This window comes from Carlito syrichta, unplaced genomic scaffold, assembly GCF_000164805.1.
Source record: "Carlito syrichta isolate Samal-C Ts95f unplaced genomic scaffold, Tarsius_syrichta-2.0.1 Scaffold94729, whole genome shotgun sequence".
Classification (NCBI taxonomy): domain Eukaryota; kingdom Metazoa; phylum Chordata; class Mammalia; order Primates; family Tarsiidae; genus Carlito; species Carlito syrichta.
In genome coordinates, this window is record NW_007038825.1 from 161492 (window position 1) to 187236 (window position 25745).

Sequence of the window (25745 nt, forward strand, 5' to 3'; positions counted from 1 at the left end):
AAACTTGCCAGCTGGCATTCAGATCCATATTAGTGATTCCAAAGCTACGCTGTCTCCCTACAATAAGTTGTCACTCACATTTTGTACCATTTGACATCTTGAAAGCTCTCCACAAACACCATAATTTTTAATCCTTAAACTCATTTGCTATCACTGACATGAATTTATGTCCTTGCAAATTCTTTTTCTGAATGCTGCAACATTGTCATACATATGTGTTATTATATTTTGCTTGAAAATGAATAGTTAGGCAAGGAGAGAGAAAGTTAATTGAGATAATGATCTGATATCAACTGTACAATGTTGTTATTGATTTATGTAGTTGGTAAAAATTGCAAATTGGTCGTTATTTTGTCGCGATTAGTGTTGTATACTTGTATTTTGATATTTCAGGGCTTTCATACTTCAACGTTAAAAACAATTTACCAAGCCGGGTTTGGTGGCTCAGCCTGTAATCCCGCACCTTGGGAGGCTGAGGTGAGTGGTTTGAGACCTGCCTGGGCAACTTGGTGAGACCTCATCTCTACAATAAATCAAAAAATCAGCCGGGTGTGGTAGCCTGTAATTCCGGCTACTCGGAAGGCTGAGGCGGAAGGATCGCTGGAGCCCAGCAGGTCGAGGCTGCGGTGGCCGGGAGCGGCCACTGTACACAAGTCTGGGCAACAGAGTGATATTCCAACTCAAAAAAATAAATAAAATAAAATTAAAATTAAAATAATTTACCATAATTATGGAAAATGAAGAAATAGATGCTGATGAGATTTCCAAGGTCAAAGGTGAATTCAGTGAACTTACTAGTGATAGTGAGACAGTGATGTAATGATGCAATGTAAATGAAGAATTATAACTCAGATAATCTATGGCAGTGAATCTAGTGCTAGTGAGAATTAATCAGACATTGAGTGGACAAAATATCCAAAAAGAAACTTAGAAGTGTTTATTGGTCATCCAGGTGTCAAGGTACTTCCAAATGATCCTCAAAGTGAAGTTGTTGGATTATTTATTGGAGATGATTTTATAGAAGTTATCACAACAGAAACTAACAGGTATTATGATCAGATGCACCACAGATATAAATGTCCAAAGAAATTTTAAAAAGTGGACCAATACTACAGTGTCAAGATAAAAAAAAAAAAGTTTAGCATTAAATGTTTTGATGGGACAAGTGGAGAAAACCACAATACATGATTATTGGTCAATATGTTCATCAATTGCGACACCTTTCTTTTCAAAAATAATGGCACAGAATAGATTCCTACAAAGTTTGCGATTTTTACATTTTTTCCAATAATGCAGAGATGCAGTCCAATCCAAGGAGATTATGCAAAATTGAACCCGTAATAAGTTTAAATAAGTTCAACACTGTGTACAAACCTGAACAAGAACTTTCCTTGGATGAATCCATGATACCTCATCATGGAAGACTGTCTTTTTGGGTTTATAATCCAAATAAAAATACAAAATATGGAACACTAGTTAGAGTGGTGTCTGTGACAAATACTGGATATGTCTGCAACTTTTAGCTGCATTGTGAAAAAGGTTTCAGTTTAGAAAAAACCATTTCACTTGTGTTTAACAACAGAAGTTTGCAACAACCAACTCTGTTTTTATTTTCACCCACTCTAAGTATTAGAAAAGTGAAAAATTTGCTGGTCACAAATATGTTATGAACTTTAGAAATATGAATGGTTATCATACTCTTTGAAATAAAGAAGCAAGACAATAGTCAAAGTGATCTTTTAAAACATAAGTCAGTTTATGACACTACTGCTCAGACTCTCCTATTGCTTCCCACCTAACTACAGTAAAGGCCCATACCTGTGTGACCTGTCAGAGGTTGATCCCCTGGTTCCCTCCTTGGTCTTGTCTCTTCCTACTCTCCCCTTTATTCTCCCTGCCCCAGTCACATTGGTCTCCTTGCTGTTTCTCAGATACTCAGGGCACACTCCTGTCTCAGGGCCTTTATACTGGCTGTTCCCTGTGCCTATAATGTAGTTCTCCCAGATACCTACCTGACTAGCTCCCTCAGTTCTTTCAGGTCTTGACCAAAAAGTCACCTTTTCACCCCCCCAAAAATATTATCTTGCTGGTCACGCCTTCCCTAGACTACTCTTTTCAAAATTCCAGCCTCGTCCCTAACATTTTTTTTTTTTTTTTTTTTTTTAGTTGGAGTCTCACTCTGTCACTCAGACTGGAGTGCAGTGGCACACTTATGGCCACTGAAGCTTCGACCTGCTGGGCTCAGGCGAACCTTCTGCTTCAGCCTTCCAAGTAGCTGGAACTACAGGAGTGCGCTACCATACCTGGCTAATTTTTGATTTATTGTAGAAATGAGGTCTCGCCAAGTTGCCCAGGCGGGTCTCGAACCCACAGACTCAAGCAATCCACTCACCTCGGCCTCCCAAAGCGCTGGGATTACAGGCTGAGCCACTGAACCCAGCTGTCCCTAACTTTTCATATCCACCTTCCATGCCTTAGTTTTATTCTTAGTCTTTATCCTTTTCAAATATACTATGTACTTCTCTTGTTTGCTGTCTGCCCTCTCCTCCTTGCTAGAAAATAAGTGCTGTGAGGGTAGGTCTTTTGTCTGTTTTGTTCATGTTTCCACTCCAGCAACAGTCTTGGCACATAGTAGGCACTCAGTAAATATTTGGTTAGTGAAAATAGATTAGAAAATAGATCAAAGAGGCTAAGTGATTTTCCCCAGAATGATGTGGCCTAGCAGTATCAGAGGTAAAACTAACGCTGGTCTTCTGATCCGCATTCCATGATTCTTCAGTTTAGAGCCTAACTAGACCAAAATCCAAAAAAATATGTAAGTAGTTGTTATCAAATAAAACCTAGCTAATTATGATACTTATTAGGTAATTTGCACTTTTAAAATAATTGTCTCATCAATTACTATATCATAGGGGAGTACTTCCTTTGAACTGTCTCCAAGAAATAGGAATAATGAGAGTAAGTCAGCCCAGGTATTTCTGGACCTCAGATTCCTAATGTCTGAAACAAGGAACTATGTCACTTCAAAGCCCCACACAGCTCTAACATTTCTTGAGTCCATCATGTGTATGGATGGAATGCCCAGTGTTCTTTTTTAATTTGTTCAAGGCTGTGCATACAAGGTATGCAGTTTGTTCCCTAGATGAACTACACATGGGTATTTCTGTAATTCTCCTTTTAGCATAATTACCATACATTTGATTTTTTTCTCCATACATTTGCAAAACATAGGCTTTTCTTCTCACTGAGTTACGTTGCAGGGTCGTCAAGCATGTTAGGGTCTCACACGTCCTCTGATCTCATGCAGCCTCTGCTACAATGAGGCAGTGACCACTGCTTCCTCAAGCGGGTAGTGATGTCTGGGTCAGGAAAGGAAGTATGTCTACAGCATGGACCCACACTCTTTGCCACACTGAATTAAGGACCTGCAAGTAGTCGTCGGACCCCAAAATAAGTTCACCAATAAATCAGGCTGCTGGTTCTCTAGCTCTGTACAAGTTTTGGCAAAGGTTCAAATGCAATGCCTGGCATTATATCTCAGCCTGATTCATTTCTTTGGTAAAAATTCCCTCTATAGAGAATAATATGTAGTTATTTGGAGGTAATACACATATCCTTAAGAGCAGGAGGCAGACTGGGCACGGTGGCTCAGGCCTGTAATCCCAGCACTTTGGGAGGCCGAGGTAAGGGGATTGCCTGAGCCCATGGTTTCAAGAACAGCCTGGGCAACTTGGTGAGACCGCATCGCTACAATACAAAAATTAGCCAGATGTGGTAGCATGCACCTGTAATTCCAGCTACTTGGAAGACTGAGGTGGAAGGATCGCCTGAGCCCAGCAGGGGGACACTGCGGTAGCCATGCGCATGCCACTGCACTCCAGCCTGGGCGACGGAGTGAGACTTCAACTCAGAAAAAAAAAAAAAAAAAAGAGCAGGAGGCAGCTTCCCAAGCTCCTTCCTCCTTTATTATTTGTTAAATGAACAACTTGAGTGTGGTTTGTAATTCCCACTCCTGTTATATGCTCCATAATAGCTTATGACAAAATGAACCTGCAACCCAAGATAGTACAAGTTTGAGAAAGTAAGAACAGCAAGTTGTTACTGATGTTGGTATTTGATCAGTAATTCAAGCCAAAACTGTTGTTTGAAAACAAAATAAAAAACACCAGTACCCTCAGTCAGCCTCTTCTTACTTCATTCCCATTTGCTCCAGAAGGAATTAATCTCTTCTTTCTCCTCATCCCTGAGCACTTTTGTACATGTGCACTTAGGTTAAAGACAGCAATGTTAATTTCTTCGTTTAGAGAGAAGTTTCGTTAATTGATTATAGTCATTACTCCTATTACTATACCATATGACATATTTGAACTTCACAGATAAATCTTGCAAAATGCCATCTCATCCTTACTATATTTATTCTTGAATGATTTTCACTGGGAGATAGAATAATTATCTTTTACAACAGAACTACAAATAGAATTCTAATAACAAGTTTAGTGTTTGTTAATTTCTTATTAGATATAGGCATACTGTTATATTTTCCTGTACTTTTTCTCTACCTGTGAAATTGTTATCATCATTTTCTTTCCATATGTATTTTCCCTATCTACTTGATCGTAAACTGCTTAAAGATAGAAACTGTGTTATATAAGCATTTGGAGCAGAATATATGCTAGTTCTATGATTGATCACAAATAATTGGGAATTTGGTTAGACATCTCATCTGAAAGCAGCCCCCTGCCCTGATACCTCTGTGGGACATTGAACCCTCAGCAGCCTGCTTTTATGAGCACACTTCGTGTGTCTCCCACCTAAGTATTTACATAAGATGCTACAGAGCAGCGGTCCCCAGACTTTTTGACATCAGGTGCTGGTTTCATGGAAGACAATTTTTCCACAGCGGGAGGGTGCAGGGAGTGGGGATCATCAGGCATTAGATTCTCACAAGGAGTGCAGAAACTAGATACCTCACATGCACAGTTCACAATAGGAGTCGTGCTTCTGAGAATCTAATGTCTACGCCGACCTGACAGTAGATGAAGCTCTGCTTGTCCACCACTCTCCTCCTGTCACTCACCTTCTGCAGTGTAGTCAGGTTCCTAACAAACTATGGCAGTATGGGTCCACTACCTGGGATTTGGGGACCCCTACTACAGAGTCCTTGACTTGGAACCTGCAGAGTCTTTAACAAATGGTAGTGAATATTAGGAGGAGTCATTCATTTTAACCCTGGTGTTAACATTCCTGTGTGACAACTATGACTCCTCCAGAAAGATTGTGTTTTTGCTGTATCAGTGCCACCTATTAGGAATTGTTCCATAAAAGAGTATGAGAAGCTCTCTGGAGTTCAAAAAATCAAAATGACATACTTGGTAAAAATCTCTTTCTAGTTTGAGCCCCATAGTTACAATCAGGAATCTCTGGGAATTTGGTCTCCTAGCTATTCTCAGAGCATGGGTTGCATACATTCCACAAGGGCCTTGGGGAATGGAGCAGACCTACTTTTGGGTTTTCAGGAGTGTTTGTCATCTTCACAACCAAATGGAACACGGGAATGTAATATTTACTCAGTTCTGCCCATTTTTCACTCAGTATTTATAATTTTTAATGTGTCAAGTCTTATCCTTAAAAACACAACAAGATTATTTGATTTTGTTAATTTAGTTTGTAAAACAAATGAGAGCAAGAGACTTCCCTCCCCTCCTTCACTCTCTGTTCTTATTCTTTCCTAAGCAAGTAAGAGATGACATGAATTGATCACAGAATTTTATGGTTAATTCACTTTTTAATTTTCTAAAATGCCACCTGGTTTCTTGCCTGTAGTTCTTGCTCTTGCCTAAGCGAGTAAGAGATGACATTTATTGATCACAGTATTTTATGGTTTGTTCACTTTTTAATTTTCTAAAATAACATCTGGCTTCTTGGCTATAAAGCTGTAGTACCAGGATTCAGTCAGTAGATTTGTAAATATAACCGGGCTTGGTGGCTCAGCCTGTAATCCCGCACCTTTGGGAGGCTGAGGTGAGTGGATTGCCTGAGCCCGTGGGTTCGAGACCCGCCTGGGCAGCGAGACCTCATCTCTACAATAAATCAAAAAATCAACTGGGCATGGTAGCGCATACCTGTAATTCCGGCTACTTGGAAGTCTGAGGCGGAAGGATCGCCGGAGCCCAGCAGATCGAGGCTGTGGTGGCCGGGAGTGGCCACTGCACTCCAGTCTGGGTGACAGAGTGAGACTCCAACTCAAAAAAAAAAAAAAAGATTTGTAAATATGACTACTTCCATTTTCTTAAAGAAATAGAAATAGGACTGAGAGTAATGACTTCCCTGTGTTAAAGAAGAAATTATCCATGACACTAATGACACTTGTTGAAGACAGTAAGGAAGACGTTCTTCAAGGGAGACCAGGGCAATAGTGTCTTGCAGTGGGGCGGGGGGACGGAGCACGGACATTGGACTCTAGGCCCAATGAGGACAAGGACAAGTGGGGTTTTATAGCCAAGGAGCAAGGTGGGGATCAGTAGATAGAAAATTAGTAACTGGAAACATCAGGGATAAAGGTGATTCTTGCTAGGCCAACTTAACAGAATGCTTACTGAAGGCAGGCTAAGGTGATCAGATATCAAGGGGGTCAGATACAAAGGGTGGAGGATTGTCATAAACTCATTTAGCAGGATTCTTGCTCAATCTGGATTCTACAAGGACAGAGAGGGAAGCCAAAGATCAGGCCTAGGTAAACAGAGGGCTCAGGGGGCCCTGATTAAAGTTAGATTAAGTTAAAGGAGAGAGTCTTTGTCACCTGCTAAAGAGAGAAATAACTTTTTATGGCTCAGAATAATTGTATCACCATAGCAAGAGATGGCTTGTCTATATCCCATTTTATAATAATTCAAAAAGTATGATAATTTATTGAAAAAGAAGAAATTTATAAGAGTCATAAGTATAAACTTATATAATAGTGTATCCGAATTTATGGAACATAAAAATTATTGAATATGCAGAATAGTGTTTTCCAATGTATATTATAGAAATCAAAAATATTTCATAGTCCTTAAGCTGTTTCTTTTGAGACTCTGAGAAAAGGGTTAAAAGCCAGTAGGTCTCTAGTTTCTTTTGGTTTAGAATATCATGCCTTAATTGTACTAGATATTGACCCCTACTAGCTATTCAATCATGTATCCTTTGGTACTTCTTGTCTGAATAGTATGGAGATTCCTTTCTTAGTTTTTGACAACTTTTCTAGATTGGTTTCCAATAGTAGCAAAAGGGAAATTTCCTTCTTCCATCTTTTCCGGAATTAATATTTTCTGATTACTTCATCTGCAAGAGTAAAGTGAATATTGAAAAAGCCAAAGTAAGCTTCAAGTCATGTATAGGAATTGTGTAAAGCAGGCAGTCACCAGTTACTTTTTTTCCTAATTATGTTTCTGAGAATAGTATCTGCATTAGTCTCTTATGTAAGGTTTTTTTTAACTCTACTTGTCCAAACTTTGTTTTCAAATGATAAACTTAATTTTTTTATTTTTTTTATTTTAAGTAAAATCTTAGCGCGGGGCACAGTGACTCATGCCTATAATCCCAGCACTGTGGGAGGCCAAGGCCAGAGGATTGCTTGAGCTTAGGAGTTCAAGACCAGCCTGGGCAATATAGTGAGACCTCACCTTTACAAAAATATAAAAAATTAGCCAGTTGTAGTAGTACATGCCTCTAGTCCCAACTGCTTGGGAGGCTGTGGCAGGAGAATCACTTGAGCCCAGGAGTTCACTCAAGCTGCAGTGAACCGTGATCATGCCATTGCACTCCAGTCTGGGGGACAGAGTGAGATCATGACTCAAAAAAAAAAAAAAAGAAAGGTTAAATCTTAAATGACAATATTTGATTAGATTTTATATAAGGATGAGATTTCATTAGTAACCTCAATTCTCAACATAAATTTGGCCTTGCCTATTGCTTGTGAAACATGCCCACAAGCAGGGCTGCATGTTGCAAAGCTTAGACAGAGCAGTAAAACTTTGTATATTTCCAGACACCTTTATGAAGACTTTTCCTTGGTTTCACTTATGTAAGCCTACAAAACTACCAGTTGTACGGAGCTGAGGGAAGTAAGCATATCTAGGCTTTTCTGAACATGGAATGATTGAAAAGCAGCCAAGTGTAATGCATTCTTAGAAATGCTGACATTTCAGTAGAGAAAAAGAGACCCAGAATGGCAAATAATGTTCCAGACATTGACCTGTGAACCTGCTATCCACCCCTCTCTTAAACCTATTCCCATCCTTTTTTTGAGAGGTAAGGAATTATCTGGTTAAAAACAGAATCTCTAGGACAACCTCACTCTGCTGAGGGGTTGCCTTACTCTAATTCTTGCTTAGCTCAGTTCCTTTAGTTTAGTAGAGAACACTTCCAACTCACACTCTCTTTAAATCAGCATCCTATGGGACCATTTCTACACAACCAAGGCCTCATTCATTCATTTATTCCAGAAAGTATTTGTTGAGTGCCTTCTTTGCCAAGCACTGGGGATTCAGTGATGAACAAACAGATAAAAATGCCTGCTCTTAGGAAACTGATGTTCTAATATCACTGCTCCTAGGAGGGTGTCTGAGTTGAACTGAACTTCAAGAGTAGTGTGTCTGAGAAGCCTCAGGAGTTTGTGGGAGCCCCTAGCCTGTTTCTGTGCCCTCCAATGGACTTTATTACCTGAGCAGTATGGTAGGAGAATGTTTCGTCCCTTTTGTGCTGCTATAAAGGAATACCTGAAGCTGGGTAATTTATAAAGAAAAGAGGTTTATTTTGCTTATGGTTCTGCAGGCTGTACAAAAAGCATGGCACCAACATCTGCTTCTAGTTAGAGCCTCAGGCTGTTTCCACTCACAGCAGAAGGTGAAGGGGAGCCAACGTGTACAGAGATCACATGGTGAGAGAAGAAGCATGGAGAGATTGTTGGGGGTGCCAGACTCTCTTTAAACAACCAGCTCTTGAAGGAACTAATAAATCAAGAACACCCTCACCACCAAGTAAGGTCATTGTTCTAATCATGATGGATCCACCCCATGACTCAAACATTTCCCATTAGGTTCCACCTTCAATATGGAGGATCAAATTCCAACGTGAGGTTTGGCGAGAACAAATATCCAAACCATAGCAGGGAAAGACACCCCCTCTTATTAAAATCAGCAACAACAGCATGCAGAACAGTTGCCTTCAGTGTTATACAAACTGCTTTCTGACTGTGTATATAGAAAATTCAGTTCATTGAGTTTTTATCTAAATTGCAAAGCCATGTCAGATCTCATTCATTTTACCCTGCCAGCAGTTGTTCTGACTTTTAAATAAGTTTTTTTAATATATGTGATATTGTGTGACAATCATCCAAAATATTTTAAGATTCCATTTAATGAGTAAAAATTATGCTAGACTTTTTGATAGGCAGAGAGTAATTTCGTCGTGGTATCAGTCCTCTTATACTTTAAAGTTTCTTTGACCGGGCTCGGTGGCTCAGCCTATAATCCCAGCACTTTGGGAGGCCGAGGCGAGTGGATTGCCTGAGCCCACGGGTTTGAGACCAGCCCAGGCAATTTAGCAAGGCCTCGTCTCTACAATAAAAATTTTTTTTAAATAGCCGGGCGTGATAGTGCACATTTGTAGTTCAGGCTTCTTGGAAGGCTGAGGCAGAAGAATCGCTGGAGCCAGCCTAGGTGACAGAGTGAGACTCCAACTCTAAAATAAAATAAAATAAAATAAAGTATCTTTACGCTCTAGGATTCTAATTCATGCTTCCTTGTAGAAACAACCTGCCCAAAACATGGACAGAAATAATGCAGAGAAAGCCATTTTGATGCTCTGAGAAGAGTGTGTAATTCCCATACATTGATTTTAAATGCTATATATACCACAATTTTTCAGACGAAAGAGTGCTCTTTGGCCCAATAGTAGTAACTGCAGAGGTTTGGCCCTTAATTTGCCTTCATGGTAGTTATTTCATGGGTCGTGGATGTTATAGGGAAGTGCTTCTGAACATTGGTTTAGTTTTTGGTCTCGGACTTCAGATTGTGACATAAAAAGTCCTCTAGTACTTGGTGCCAGTTATTCAATTATTAGAAGGTAAAAAGCATTGGCCATTCCTAGTGTTGGCCCATGACCCCGGGCTAAAACTCCAAACTGTGTTTTAGGACAACAAATAAGCTCCAGCTAGTTCACTCAGCTTTCAGAATGAATTTTGACCCCAACTAGCCTTCTCATGGGCCCCTTTGTTGTTTATACACACCTGAGGTTCACTTGTTTTCTGTTTTTGAGGCACTAATAATTACATAATCAGATGTCAGTTTGTCAGTTTAGAAATTCAGTTTGAAGAAAACCAGTAATAATTTTGTTAGTCATATTCCTTTAATGAAGTTTCAGGAACTGTTTGAGATCTTCCTGTGATCTAACGAAGAAACTTCCCACAGTTGTGGATAGCAGTTTCTGGGAAAGAGTAGCTGGGTCCAGATAAAAGCAAATCTAGTAACTATTAGTCTTTGAACAGTTATGGAATTATCCAGATTTCCTGAAATAGTCCTAGGAAACTGTCAGAAGCCCAGGAGAGCTGAACTTAAGAGAAAGTAGGAATTTGACTATATGTAGTGCAGACCTCTATAACATAGCTACTAAATTTCCCAGGGGATAAAGTTTATCGGGTCACCTTTAAAAGAGTCATTGTTGATGATTGCAGATTCAAGAGATAAACTTGAGGTTGAAGAGAAGTGACTTTGGCTGTGTTTCAGGGACAAGGTCTTAACAGGGTATTGTCTAAAATTGTATTTTAAGATATTAAAAATCCTTTACTGCTACCACCATTTCTGGAACTATTCTGGGTTGACACTTTCTCAAGTCGGGGCCAAGAATGTGGAACTTTTCAGAAGGCAAAGAACTGTTTGATGACATGACTTCGCAAGTGTGAGAGGACAGTCTTCTTAGCACTGAAGGTTGAGTTTTCTGTCATTGCCTGTTGGGTGCCAGACGGTGTGCTAGCTCTGGATATGTCGTGATGAACAAAACAGACATGTTCCCTGACTTTATGGAGTTAATGGTGTAGTGGGCAAGACACATATTATTAAACAAGTAAATAAGGTGTTTATACATTGTAACAGGTGCTCGAAAGAAAAAAAACAAATTTGATCCAGGGGTGCTTCTTGAGTTTTGGTTGTAAGAGAAGGCCTCTCTTAGGAAATGCATTTGTTTGATGTTTTGCCAAGATTTTAAATGTAATTCTGCATTCATAGCACTTGGACAAACTGCATAAGGAAAGAAACCTCACTTCTGTAATTCCTCACAGATTCTGAAGGTGTTCAGTAAATACTGACTGACAGTTTTGTGGATTCATCATATGGTGTCCATCTTCCTTTAGATAACCTCCCTCTGTCTAAGTTGGATACAGAATTGAATTGTTTATAAGTCTTTAGCAGTGCCCGACCATTACAGAGCTTGCAATCAGTGGTTGCAAAATTGTTGAATGAGTGATTGAATGAATGGATGGATGAAGGCTACACATTGAGTTTGGTTCCTCCGTTAAAAGTACTCTCCCAAAGATCTGATGGAACTGCTGACCTTCCCTTTTCTCATCATGCCCGTCCCTCAACACAGGTGTTCTCTGCCTTCTCTCCCCAAGAGTGATGCCATGTGGTTCCAGGGCTCCATCTCTCTCTTGTCTGCAGATAACTTCCCAATCTCCAGGTTTTAGCCCTGTTTCCTCCTCTGAGTGTGAGTCCTCGCCCCACTTCCTACTGCATACTGGTCCTCCCCTATAAAATGCTCCCTGGAAGCTCAGACGTGTGGACAGCTCTTCCCCTTTGCCTCCTCCAGTCTCCATTTGGAGGTCACCTTCTCACGAGGCCTCCCAGGCCCTGCATCTAAAACTGCAGGCCGCTCTCCCACCCTGGCTCATGTACTCACTCCCTAACTACCTTCCATGCTTTATTTTTCTCCATAACACTTACTTGACATTCCAAATACTTACTTATTTTGGTTATTTTCTGTATCCACTCTCCTAGTCTTTCCTTTTATAAGAAAGAAGGGATTTTTTTTCTACTTTGTTTACTACTGTATCCCGTGCCTGGCACCTGATAGGAATTCATTGTACAGTTGCTGAACTAATGAATATTTAACGTTCAGACATTATGTATATTACATATCATAAGGCTTCATTGCATCAGAAGACACAGTGGCCAAGTCAGGGGCTTGCAGTGACACATGCTGTCACTGTAAGTGCAACAAACACAGACTGAGCCAAGTATGTCCTCATGACTCAGATACCAAGAATATCCTTGCCATAGGCAATGTGATTTTCCAAAATGTTGAACAATTCTTGGTTGAGTTCAGAAAAAAAATACTCCCAGCCTGGTGGAATGACGGTAAGAATTCTGAAGATTTTGAAGCCACGCTGCCTAGGTTTGAAACTCTTGCTCTGCCATTTGCCAGCTAAGTATCTGGTCACATGACCCCAGGTTTTGTTTCTCACCTATAAAGTGGTAATAATAATTCCTGACTAAGGAAGTCGCTACAAGAATTAGATGAGAAGTGTTTAGCATACAGAAACACTAAGTGCTTATTAAATAATTATTCAGTAGGTTCATTCTCAGTCACTTGGTATATATTAAACCCATGTTAAAGTACTTTGAATGTAAAACAGTGAGGTTTTAGACTAATATAGCACTAATCAAGGCGTTTTTATCTACATGAATTGTATGAGATATAAGACAGTCATTGTGTGGGACTGCCGCTTTGTGCTGCAGAACATTTGGCATCCCTGGCCTCTGCTCACTAAACTCTGGTCATACCCTTCAATCATCAAGAAGACAAAAAGTGCCCCTTGAGGATCAGTGGTTTTTATGTACACTGTTCTAGGTTCACACACTTGTTTTGTGATATCATGGCAGGTCTTTTACCTAGATAAGCTCTCTTTCTCATCTGAGTGTCCATAGCACCTCATTGCTCAGTGTCCATAGCACCCTTATATAATAATCAATGAGCTGGACTTGGTGGCTCAGCCTGTAATTCCAGCTCTTTGGGAGGCTGAGGCGAGTGGATTGCCTGAGCCCTCGAGTTCGAGGCCAGCCCTGGCAACTTAGTGAGACCTTGTCTCTACAATAAATCAAAAATTAGCCGGGTGTGGTAGCGCACGCCTGTAGTTCCAGCTACTTGGAATGCTGAGGCGGAGGATCACCGGAGCCCAGCAAGTCGATGCTGGGGTGGCCGTGAGCATGCCACAGCACTCCAGTCTGGGCGATGGGGTGAGGAGACTCCAACTCAAAAAAAAAAAAAAATAGTCAACAAATTCTGCTTTGTGTGACTGTTGAATGTGATATGCCTCCCTTCTTCCCTCCCTACCTTTGGATACTTCCCATCTTTAATCTCTCTCAAGACACTATTTTTAATTTCCTTAAGCAAAGATTATACACAGCAGTTGTTAGAGTTCTTTGCCTCCTGCATGTACTCTACCTTATGTCTCCAGAAAGATTCTTAAAGTCAGAAGCACTTTCTGTGTTTTCATCTGCAGAATGACTGTTACTTATTCACGCAGTATTCTTCCCAACTGATGTGTGAGAGATTCTAGTTTGACTGCCTTCCCCAACCCACTTCAGTTTCACCCCACCCCATTTTTGCCAGCATTTCTTAAGGGAGCCAAACCTCTTTTCTAAAAGTATTTTAACACTATTCAACTAAATGGAATATATATAAATTAGTTATAAGGGAAAAGATCAATACTGGAGTTCTCATGGAAGGTTTCTTAGAAGTGGGCCTTAAAGGATTAAGAGGATTAGAATGAGTAGAGAATAGAACTGGGTAGAAAGAATAGAAAAGGTTTTTCTTGCCAAGCAAGGAAAAACTACTAGCAGAGATGCAATGCATGGTGTGTTGGGATGGTCAAAACCAGTACTCAGGTTGAAAATTGGAGATGATTGGCATAGTATAAGCCAGACATAGGGGTTCATACCCGTAATCTCAGCAACTTGGGAGGCTAAGGTGGGAGGATTGCTTGAGGCCAGGTGTGAGACTAGCCTGAACAACATAGTAAGACCCTGCTTCTACAAATAAATAAATAAATAAATAAAAAAGATCGGCATAAGGAGTTAGGTTATAGAAGTATTCTTAGAAGCCATGGTAAAAATGTGACATTTTACCACTATCTTGTTCGTTTTATCCTCACCTCCCTATTTTTCTGCTTGTTTTGTTGAAGGTATTTCTCTTGGTCCATGAACGGGTGGATACTTACCCTCCATGTCCCCACACATGCAAGCCCCCCACTGGAGTCAGATGCCGATAAAATAGTGCTGCCTGTCACCAGCCTCACTTACAGAAAGCAAGTTACCTCTTGTTAGGTTAATGTCTGATTCTGAATAGAAATCTTTTCTATTGCATGTGCTTCTTTGCAAAGCAATGGTGAAGTCTTGTCACTTTTCAAAATTAAACTTTATGCAAAACTTTTGGATATTTAATTCTGTTTATGGTCAAGGTTGTGGTTTGTGTGTTAGTCATGTCCCAGCTAACAGTCTCTTGGCAGCCAGGCTTAGCTCAGTTATTGTGTGTTTACAGGCAATTCGGAATTCCACATTGCCCATATTTTTTCCACCTCCAGTGTCCAGATACTTTTTCTGGCTTCCCCAACCTTTCTGAGCATTCAGAATATTTTAATGCTCATGTTCAAAGCCATTTAGGTCTTTTCCTTTTTATTTGCCTGATTAATCTCAAATTCGAAGTAATCATATTTTCCACCTTTTTCTTCACTCAGATCAGTGTTTCGTCTCATTCTCTTTACGTCAGAAAGCCCAGAACATAAGAGGGATACCATATTTGTGCAGTGCCCAAATGTGTGCCGACAGAAGAGGAGGAATAAACCTTTAACATTTTCACTCCAGTACTATTCCTGTTGGTTCTGGTTTTTCCTAATAGTTGTGGTCTTTTTTCATTAAGTATGTCTTTTCACATAACTTGGTTCTCATGGCTCCCTAATCTAATGTTGGTCATGTTCTCTTGTCAGAAAAACCCATGATTTTGCTGCTTTCTCTTGACTAGAGCCATGCACATGAACGGTATTCCTTGGTCCTTACTGACAGCGTGCAGTCATCCTCAGCCTCACGTCCCTGCCTGTGCTTTCCTTCAGGGCCCTTCCTCTCCTTTCTGCCTAAGCCACCAGAGTCTTCAGTTCCATCTCCCCAACTAGAACCTGCTCTGATGTTTTTATTCATACTGAGGGCAAACTGTAGGCCACAACTGAAGGCGTTGTCCTTTTCAGGGGTGGTCACTTATGATCAGAACGCAAAATCTTAAAGTAAAGGACAGCAAGAGCTTCATCTGCCACATCTGGGGCTTCTGCTGCTCTTGGATGCAGACTGTGCACAGATGCCCAGCAGCCCAGGGGAGGGGCCTACAAAGACCATGAGTCATCATGAACTCTTGCCCAGTTCATCCTCAGTTAATTAAAAGTTGTTTCATTTAGAACATATGACTAAGTTCAGTTAATTGGAGCCCCATCAGTAATGGTGAGACTGCCTCACTAACCGTCCAAGGGGGTCAGTACTGAAACACCCAAAGAACACTTTTATAAGTTCCCACAGAGTGGACTAAAGAATGTTTCTGTAGCCCCTTTAACTCTTTAGAGGTGTTAGGTGCATTGGAACTCCTAATGGCATGTCACGCCAAACACTAAAGTATCCAGCTCATCATTCAGAGGTGGCTTCCCGAATTCAACTTCAGGCATTCACATCCTGTCTAGAGAGTCTTCTTCTAACAATGCTGATCATTTCCTTGGCCCAGAACTTGTTACCTTCAGAAAACGAGTGAGGAACAGACCCCATTTTAAAGCCACCTAGACCAAACCTAGCCTGAGTCTTCCAGTTGGGCTTAAGATGACAATGCCATTCCAACCATGGCTAGGAACTCCTGGTTTTTGGAATCAAGTTGCAGCTTTAGTTTTCCCTCAAAACATCTGAGTTTATATTCCCAAGTTTTCCATTTCTTCTTGATATTTAAGGTATTAAAGAACTCCAGTTATCAGTTTAAACCATAGCAGGCACATGGACTCTAATGACTTCTGCAGGTGGTTTGGGCTATATTAGAGAACCTATTCTTGATCTTAAACTGTCATCTGGATTCTGAGTTAATCCAGGAAACCAGTAAAAATTAGTAATGTGTATTGCATGTCTCTGATACATGTGTTTTCCATTATTTGGTCTTCTGTGCTACAGAGCATGTGCATACATATGTATACACACACACACACACACACACACACACACACACACACACACACACACACACACACTCTCTCTCTCTCTCTCTCTCTCTCTCTCTCTCTCTCTCTCTCTCTCTCTTTCAGTTTTTCTAAAATGGTTCCAAGAGGAAATGACTGGTGTGGCGCCTTGAAATCTGAACTTAGTCATACATTCTAAATGAAACAACTCCAAACACATTAGCAGTTTTTTCTTCCAACTCTTACTTTTTGGAAAATGCTTTGATAAGAAACATTGGCAAACTTATAGGCATTTGCACTTAATTCAGATAAGCAAATGATTTGATAGCCGTTGCAAAGCAGCAGGACTTGTAAAATTGGAGTTAAGCTTCCTTAACAGTGGTCTTAAAGAATAGGTAGGGCTAGTTAATACACAGCAGCAACCAGCTGTTCTTCATCTCTGGTGTGGCTGGGCAAGAAGGAATTTAGCTTCAACTGTAGCAGGAGAGATTTTCAAGACTTGTAATGGGAAATTTATCATCCATAGAGACTATTTTAAACATTGGAACAGATAAGTGACCAGTAGAAATAGAAGGACGGTGTTTTCTGTTGAATTTAAAATAGAATACATCATCTGCTCAAAACACTTAGAACTGATAGATTTATTTAGATATGTCTAGGAATTTTTAACTTTTTAGAGGTCACAGACCCTATTGGACCCTCTCCAAAAAAATGCACACATGAAACTTTGCACACAATTTTAGGACTTTATGGACTCCCTGAAGTCTGTAAATTAGACCCTAACTTAGGACATCCTGGTCTAGATGATCTCCAAAAGTCCTTTCTAGCTTTCTAAGTGACAAGCTCCATGGCTAGTTTTCCCAAACATAACAATGGAATCTGGAGATCAAATGTCAAACTTTGCATTTTTCTTCCTCTAGATTTATAATGCTTGGCATGCACAGTGTCAAAGTCAAAAGAAATGATCATGGAATGAAAAGAATTCTACTCTAAAGTGCAGTTCTTTGTTCTAGAGAAGCTAGCGTTGTATTTTAAAAGTCACTGGTTGGCTCTTTGTCATCTTCATAGAAAGGCAGTGTAGAGTGAGGCCATCCCAGCAGTCTCTTCCCATCTCACATGCAGCTCTGGACTTACAGATGAAAATGCAAACTCAGATGCCACGTTAACTACCCAGATTCTACCAAGTTTGCATATCTTCTAACTATATCACTGTGGTTGTTCGGCTAAGCTTGAAAAACTTATCATTTCTAATTCTTTCATCAGTTTTATCCCAAGTTTCCTTGACTACAAGTTGAAAAATGACCACCCAGAATTACAAATCAGGGAGTAATTTGGCTCTCTCCTTCAAATAAAGAGCTTTCATCCTCTTAGGACGAGTGTTGTGTCTGTGTATTTTAAACTCATGATAATGAGTTTTACCCCATATGTAGAAAGCATGATACTGCGTGGTTTTCCTGATCCCTTCTGCAAATGCTCTTTAGTTTACCTATACTCCCTTTAATTCCATAGTGGAATTGTACTCATCTCTTTGTACCTGAAATCAGGAACTCTGGAAATAAAGATTGTTTCAATACGGAAGGGAGGTGATAGTGATCTCTGGGAAAGAGCATCACTGTCAGATGCAGACCTTTAAACGTATAGTTGGAAGTGTCTCAGTGAAGTTAGAAATATTAATGATGAATAGGAGCTAAGCAGATGTGACCACAGTCTCCTTACCATTCACATGGCAGGTTGGTCCTTGTGACATTTGTTTATTCCCATTGTTGAAGGAGAAGAAGGATTCTTGTGTTTTCTTCCCTGTGTTCCCTACTACACAGCCATCTGTTCCAGGAGGTAATAACTGCATGGGAAACATACAGGACACACAATGTCTGTGGACAGATACTCTTTGGTAAGGGCAGTTGCTCTTGTGCTCACTGAACCATTGCAGGCTGGTTGGGATCTTGAATAGGGGAGGAGAGGACAGACCATCTGGCGCCCAGCCCAGCAGTAGCTCTGTTATCTGACTGATAAAGTCCCTCGGCACCCTTGAAAGTGTACTGACACTCTTAAAGCACATTTATGTCTTTCTGGGCCTGAAGTTTGTGGCAGAGATACATGGTCTAGGGAGTGTTTATTATTTGTGTATATTCCTTTCTGCAGAGAATGTGATCAATGGGCAGGATTACGAAGTGATGATGCAGATTGACTGTCAAGTTATGGACACCAGGATCCTCCACATCAAAAGCTCATCAGTTCCTCCTTACCTCCGAGATCATCAGAGGAATCAAACCAATGCCTTCTTTGGTTCCCCTCCAGCAGCCGCAGAGGCAACCCACGTAGTCAGCACCATCCCTGAGTCATTGCAGTAGCACCTGCAGCCTACTGGGAAACTAAGAGTGGGACCTTGCAGACAAAAGAGCGGGTGAGAGAAGCGCTGCTTTCTGCCTTCTCAGCAGCAGGCAGAGAACTGCCTCGTACTGGAATTCAAGGGGGATAGAAGAAAAGAAGCTGCTCCAGTTTCACCATCTACCCATCCACTTGGAAAGCACTGGAATTCAGGTGTAAGAGAACACCATCTCTCAGTGGCACTTGTAGCCCTGCATCCTCCAGTGCTTCCTGGTGTAGTTGTTTCCTGTACCTTTCTAAACTGCTCTTCCCTCTGTATTTGTTTTGTGTTTAAATAGCTCTCTTCTTTCAAATAAGATCCATCTCCCCTCCTTTGGCATTTCCCGTATTGTTACAGTAAAGTGAATTTCTTTAAAGCCGTGTAGCACACAGACATTCACATGGTTTCCACTGATTGGATTTTTCATTCATTTAATTCATACCCACTCTAGATATTGCGCTTATTTGAGAAAACAAATTTCAAAACAGCAAAAAACACTCCAAAAGAATCAAAACAATTTGTACCTTTTGGTAAAAGGGCAAACCCCTAGTTGGTAAAGTTTATCTTTACTTGGAATCTGTGGTTCACACTTGAACAAATAACTGTGTTGGGGTGAGGGGGGTGGGTAGCAGATTTAAGAGGATGAAATGGAAGTGGCGAGTTTGAGAGAGGAGATAGCTCCATTAATACATGTGTTTAAGAGACTGGACATTTGCTGCGATTGCAGTGAGATTAAAGCCACAGCTGCCAGTTATTGTGAGGACTCTACACCTCCAAGCACTAGTACACATTCTGTGTCTCCTCATGGACCACAGGACAAATCCTTCATGTTCATTCATCCTTCTGGCGATATGATACCAACCCCGGCTGAGGAACATGGAGGTGACTCTAGACTTAACAGGGCAAGAACCTTTTCCCTTGGGACTTGTCAAGTATTCACTCCTTACAACAGTGCATGCTTAGATTCCTGCTGAAGGAGTGTATCCCGTTATATGGCAATAATTCTCAGTTTCTTCATTGGAAAGACAGTGAAGAATTAAATATTTTGTTCCCCCATGGTTAAAAAAAAATGCTATGTTCAACTTTACTGCATTTTGCCTACTTTACATAGTAGACAATTAACTTGTTTTACTTGATGAATTCATAGAAATGAATCTCAGGCAGTGATGTCCTCTTTGATGTTCTGTCTTGAGTTTCTGAAGTGAACCTTCCCCCTTCCCCTGCAAAACTTGTCTTTCTTCGTAGAACTCATTCCTCAAGCACTGCTTTTTACCCCAGCTGACTTGCCTGTCAAATTTCTTCCCATTGCACACTGTATCAATCCTTGCAAGAAAGGGAAAGAAAAATGATTATATATAAGGTGTATATACTTTAAGGTTACATGCAGCTAGCTTTCTGCCTGAGAGATGAGGCCTGGCTCCTAAATGATTTTAAATAATTGTCAACACTTCTGCCTCTCTGGACAGGTGCCTCTCTGCCTAAGCTGTTCAGATGCCTTCCAGTGAAATCAGTTTAACTTTTGTAAGAGGGATAAAAGAAGGCTCTGTGATTCTGTTACCTGGGAATCTAGAGCTTGGAAAGTGCTAATTAACTTTTCTCTTTTTCTACATTACAAACCATTTTAAGTCAGTGCAGCACCACCCTCTGATCTGGCTTCCCTGGGTGACTTTCAGACAAGAACCATTTACCATGGGCACCACTCTTTTCATGAGTGGGCGGGACAAGAAAGCAGATGCCTGGAGGACCGTTAGGGGATGCACAGCCTTCTCACGGGAGGTCTCCTCCTGAGCCTTCTCCTGTGCATAATGTGAAGTAGCTGAACTAGAGGCTATGTCCATGGGTGGTAGGAACATGCTCATCCCCAAGCTGCTGGTGTCTTGCTGGACTGTCGTGCACATCACAGCAGACAGAAATACATGCTTGCAGCATGATTACAGGCAGTGCTTTCCTTTGCACTGATTCCCACATAAGGAGCCACCACATGGACATCTTATTCCCAGCACTTCGCTTTGACGCCATCCCTCTGTTTGCAGCTTTTCCCCAAGTGAAGGCTCTGATGATGTCGTTTGCCAACAAGAATGCCTCTCTTACATGTGAAAATGTGGGTGGCTAGGAGGGAGCTGCACCCAAAGAGCAGGCAGACGGAAAGGCCATAGTCCCGCATGGCGCTGCGAGCACTGTGAAATGATGGCCAGCGTAGTCTGGGAGCCTTGCTCTCTCCCTTCACTCACTGGCCCTCCGGCTGCTTATCACTGCCTGTTCTTGAACTGATCCTTTGGAGATGAGGGAACAGGATTCTCCTCAGGGCAAAGTTTCAGGAAATGCATGAAAGGCAACTAACAAGTGCGAAGAAATATTCTACTTTTTGCATTGTTGGCAATGAATCCCTGGGCACAGTAGTTTTTATTTTCATGTTTGTATGTATAAGAACCTTTAGGAAATGGAAAGTTGGCATGCCAGACTAATAAATTAAGCAGGCATTTTGGTGTAATTTTTGGGTGGGATTCCCTTTGGCAAAAGTGGGGATACATATATATATATATATATATATATATATATATATGTATTTTTTTTTAACTTATTGAATTTTGAAGGGTTTTGCAAGTGTGTGAGGAAAGTATGTAAACTTGTGGAGGAGGCAGGTCCTCCTGTTATTAGATGATTTTGTGCTCTTTGGACTGACAGTACAGTCAAGAGTGAAGGTGGTGACTGAAGGGAACAGTCTTGCTGTCTGTTGCAAGTCTCAAATTTTAGGCTACTTGGAAGTGGATGTTTCCTCATGTTAACTACCAAGTCAGATGTTAGGAGCCTCGACCCCTTGGAGTTAATTCCTAGCAGTTCAGGAAGCAAGCTTCATTGCAGTGTCAGTGTAAACCAACTCCAAAGTCAGAAGTCAGTATGAAGGGATCTGTCTTGAGACAGATGTCTTTGCCATGCTTGTAGTATGGAAACTTTACATTCGGTTGTTGGTTTGGGTTTATATTTTCCAAGTTAAAAAAAAAAAAATCCCCTGTAATTATAAAAGCTCAATTTATTTTTATTTTTTAAATCTTTATTCTTTTTTTATTTTTTTGCTTAGATGATGGATACTCAATAATGTTTTTTAAATGACTATAAGTCTGAGCACAAAACTGGCATTTCTTTGCCTTTTCTTGTTCCCATGAAGCAGACATGGAAGTATTTGAAAGCAACAATTGTTATGTGAGTCATTCTTAAGTGTTCCAAATAGATTTAGAAGCAGACAAAGAGCTTGGAATTCAAACTGATTTTTTTAAAATCATTTTTAAAGAGACACTATCCTGATTAAATCATGTTGGCCTGAATCCTCCTTCCAGGCATGGATTCCCCGGCAGTCAGAACAGCCAAATGCTGATAAGATGCTGCTGCTGTGGCTTGTAGAGTGGTTAAGACCAGAGAACTCTCAAGCTCTTTGCCACTTTCATACAATTTTTTGACTCTTACCATTTCATTAAGCTCAGGTTGTGAAACTTGACGGAAACGTATCACAGAAAAACCTTTATTTGACTTTCTAACACATTGAAAAGTTTCAAAGCAAACTTCCACTTTCAGCAACATATTCTAAGTGTAAGCACTTTGGCTTTCACAACCTGAAGAGCCAGCATCTGATGGGATCCAATGCCCCCTTTCAGTCTGACCTCATGGAAACTTTCCACCCATGATTTTCCACTGCGTACTGAGGGGCTGACTCAGCTTCCTTCAGCAGACTGGGGCCTTTTTATACCATTGACTATATCATACAATTAACCTCTTAAATAAGATTGCTTAATTGACAAAATTTATAGACACTCATCAATGCCTTTGGACCCCATATTCCTTACCAAAATGTTATTTTCATCAGTCCTGAGTTAATTTATAGATAGTAAAGTCTTTGCTGCTAATATGAATACTGATTATAACTTGTACCTTAAAAACAAGAATAAAGCCTAAAAGAGAATGAAATATAAGAAGTTTTCATTCCTACCCCTAATAACTGTACCTTCTCCCACCTCCCCTGGTAATTTTGATTGATTTTTAGTTTTCTAGGAAACTGAATCCTGGTCTATCCAAAAAGTTATTGCCAGAGTCCAAAATGAACTACACTCATAAAACTATGAGCATAACTGTGCAGTTTTCTCCCACCTGAAGAAAGAAATCAGAGTGTGTTCCACTAATTTTTTTTTTTTTTTTTGGAGTCAGAGTCTCGTTCTGTTGCCCAGGCTGGAGTGCAGTGGCACACTCATGACCACTGCTACCTCCACCTGCTGAGCTTAGGTTGATCCTTCCGTCTCAGCCTTCCAAGTAGCTGGAACCACAGGCGTGTGCCACCATGCCCAGGTAATTTTTCTTGATTTATTGTAGAGACGAGGTTTCACCAAGTTGCCCAGGCTGGTCTCGAACCCCTGGACTCAGGCAGTCCTCTCCCTCAGCCTCCCAAAGTGCTGGAATTATAGGCTTGAGCCACCATGCCTGTCCTAACTTATATTTTCAGTGACTAACTTTAAAACAAAGTTTAATTTGGACAAGACTAGTACGTTCAGCAGTTCTAACATCTGTGTCATTCGTTAGGTGCAATTGAATTTATGAAAAGAATGGCAAAGGTATCGGATTAGTAAATTTGATCTTGTGAATGGATCATGTCATGGCTAGCAACTGTCACATAAAGACCATTCTCGACATACTGGCTTGCTAACTTTAAGCATTAGGGACTTGGCAGATTAAAAGACTTAATTATATCAGGCCTGAGAACCAAGGAGTAAATAAATCGTAGTTTATCCTTTGCCAAAGTCAGCAAAGACAACACTATTGTGCTGTTTGCCCCCAGTGAAGTTGGTGACTGCTAAATTTACAAACCAGCATATCCTTTGGTATGCTAATCCCAACTAGAGATGAGCAAGTTGACTTCCACAGCAAAGGTATATTGAACCATTGCCACTCATATTCAGCCCTGATTTCGAGGCCAGTCTCCAGGAAAGAGGAGATGACTGGGAAACAGAGCTTTTGATGACAGTTGTTACTCAGTGCTAGCCTTTAGCGATCCTAGCTTCCTGTTATGTTGGCAAGGATGGCTGGGCTCGGACCAATAATGCTTCATCCGTGGAGCCATTAGAACCTGAAGAGCGAGTGTTAGGGATGCCACTTCACCAGGATTTTCTTTCAAAGGGTGTGTTCATGCTAATTTAAGAATGTGTTCGCTGGGCTTGGTGGCTCAGCCTGTAATCACGTGCTCTGGGAGGCTGAGGTGAGTGGATTGCCTGAGCCCGCGGGTTCGAGACCTGCCTGGGCAACTTGGGGAGACCTCATCTCTACAATAAATCAAAAATTAGCCGGGCGTGGTAGCGCATGCCTGTAATTCCGGCTACTCGGAAGGCTGAGGTGGAAAGATTGCCGGCACTCAGCAGGTCGAAGCTGCGGTGGCCAGGAGCGGCCACTGCACTCCAGTCTGGGCGACAGAGTGAGACTCCAACTCAAAAAAAATAAAAATAAATTTAAAAAAAGAATGTGTTCAAGATGAGGAGAGATTCCCTCCCATAAGAATGATGTTTTTACAATGCCTGAAGAAATAATGACAACAGATTATTTCATCCTTCCAAGCAAGTCTATAATGCAATACCTGTTCCTTCTCTAAAAATCAAATAAATAATTTGTAAAGTTGCTTTGTTTTCTTCAGAAAAGAGAGGAAAAAGCCCCCAAGTGCACCTTCAATGTTAAGTGGTTTGTAACAGGAAAGGAGACCTGAAAAGAGCCTGTGGCTTTTGCTGCTGTTGAAATGAAACCATTGAACTCTTTTCCACTTTTCTGCCAAGCCTGGTTAAGTAAAAACTGTCTTTATTTAAGTATCTAGATACTTGAACTCCAGTCTTATCAAAGGAAAAAAAAATATCTAAAAGCCCACACGTTATCTCTCTGTGTGGTCAGGAAACTAGGTTACTCAGTCACATCTAGTCTTCACCAAAGGCCTCTTCCCAGCTGGGCATGGCAGATGCCATCGTGCATGAAGCTGGGTGCAGGCTGACAGTGAAGAACCCATGCAAAGATAGTTAATACAGGCATTTACTGAGCATCCAGTGTTGTCTTATTTCAGTCTCCTCTACAACCTATTTCCTAAGATGGTTATCAGTGAGTTATAGAGACAATATTGGGTCCAGGAAATTTCACTCCAGCACGTGGGTTATTAGCCACTATGTTGTCCTGCCTCCCGATGCCTAGGTCTAGTATAGGTTCTTGCCTTGAGAGAGCTCACAGCCTGTGGAGCCAGGTACACAAATGTGAAAAATTACGATAACATCACGGTTCTCTAAGAGGTAAAGCTGCATTTGTTTCATAAGATTAACCTTATTGGACTTACTTAGAAAGTGAGACTCCCTCATCTAGAAGGAGACCAAACCTGAATCACCTTTTCTACAGAGAAAGCAGACATTGGAGAGCAGGGGGTTGAACAGCAAAAAAGAGAGCTTGGAACCAAGCGTAAGTGGAAGAGACAGAGGTGAATAAAGGAAATACGGACTCCCCCACACACACCTCCCACCAAGTCCTTATGGTATTGTCTCCTGGGACTTCTCGCTGTATGTGGAATATGGTTCAAGCTGATATTGACTCTCAAAGCATAACCACAAATGACATTCAGGTTATATAATACATGGTATCATAAACGGAGGGCTCTTCTAGTATATACCCTGCAATTTATCTAACTGTTCCTCTTTTGGTAGAGACTCAGATCACTTCCAATGTTATGCTTGCTGTAGGAAATTCCAGCATATGTCTCTCCACATCCATTCGGTGTGATCTGTACAAATGCCCGACGAGAATCTTTCCCTTAGATCAGTTAATGGTCATAGCTGATGCTTATTAAAGACAACCTGCCAGCCATCGTGCTAAGCCTTTACAAGTATTAGCTCATTTAAGCTCCACAGTGAGCCTTAATCACAGACAAAGTCTTTATCCATGTGTTACAGATGAAGAAGTAAGCATGAGAGGTTAAGTAACTTGTCCAAGGCTTCTTAACTAGTACAAAGCAGAGTTGAGGTTTGGAATTCAGGTCTGTCGTGATTTTAAAACCACATTCTTTCTGCTGTGTTACATTGCCATTCATCCTCTGTAGCCATAAAGGATGACAACAAGACAGAAAGGAGAGAGGAAGAAGCCAAGACA

At 40.9% G+C, this 25745-nt stretch overlaps 1 protein-coding gene across 1 annotated transcript in view; it reads left to right on the forward strand.

Moving 5' to 3' along the window:
• ATF6 (activating transcription factor 6) overlaps positions 1 to 18974 on the forward strand; it is a 174127-nt gene extending 155153 nt beyond the window's left edge. The window contains exon 10 of the mRNA XM_008061385.1: positions 18371 to 18974. Coding sequence (XP_008059576.1) covers positions 18371 to 18579 — 209 coding nt within the window. The 3' untranslated portion in view covers positions 18580 to 18974. The remainder of the gene's footprint in view (positions 1 to 18370) is intronic.
• The last annotated feature ends 6771 nt before the right edge of the window (positions 18975 to 25745 follow it).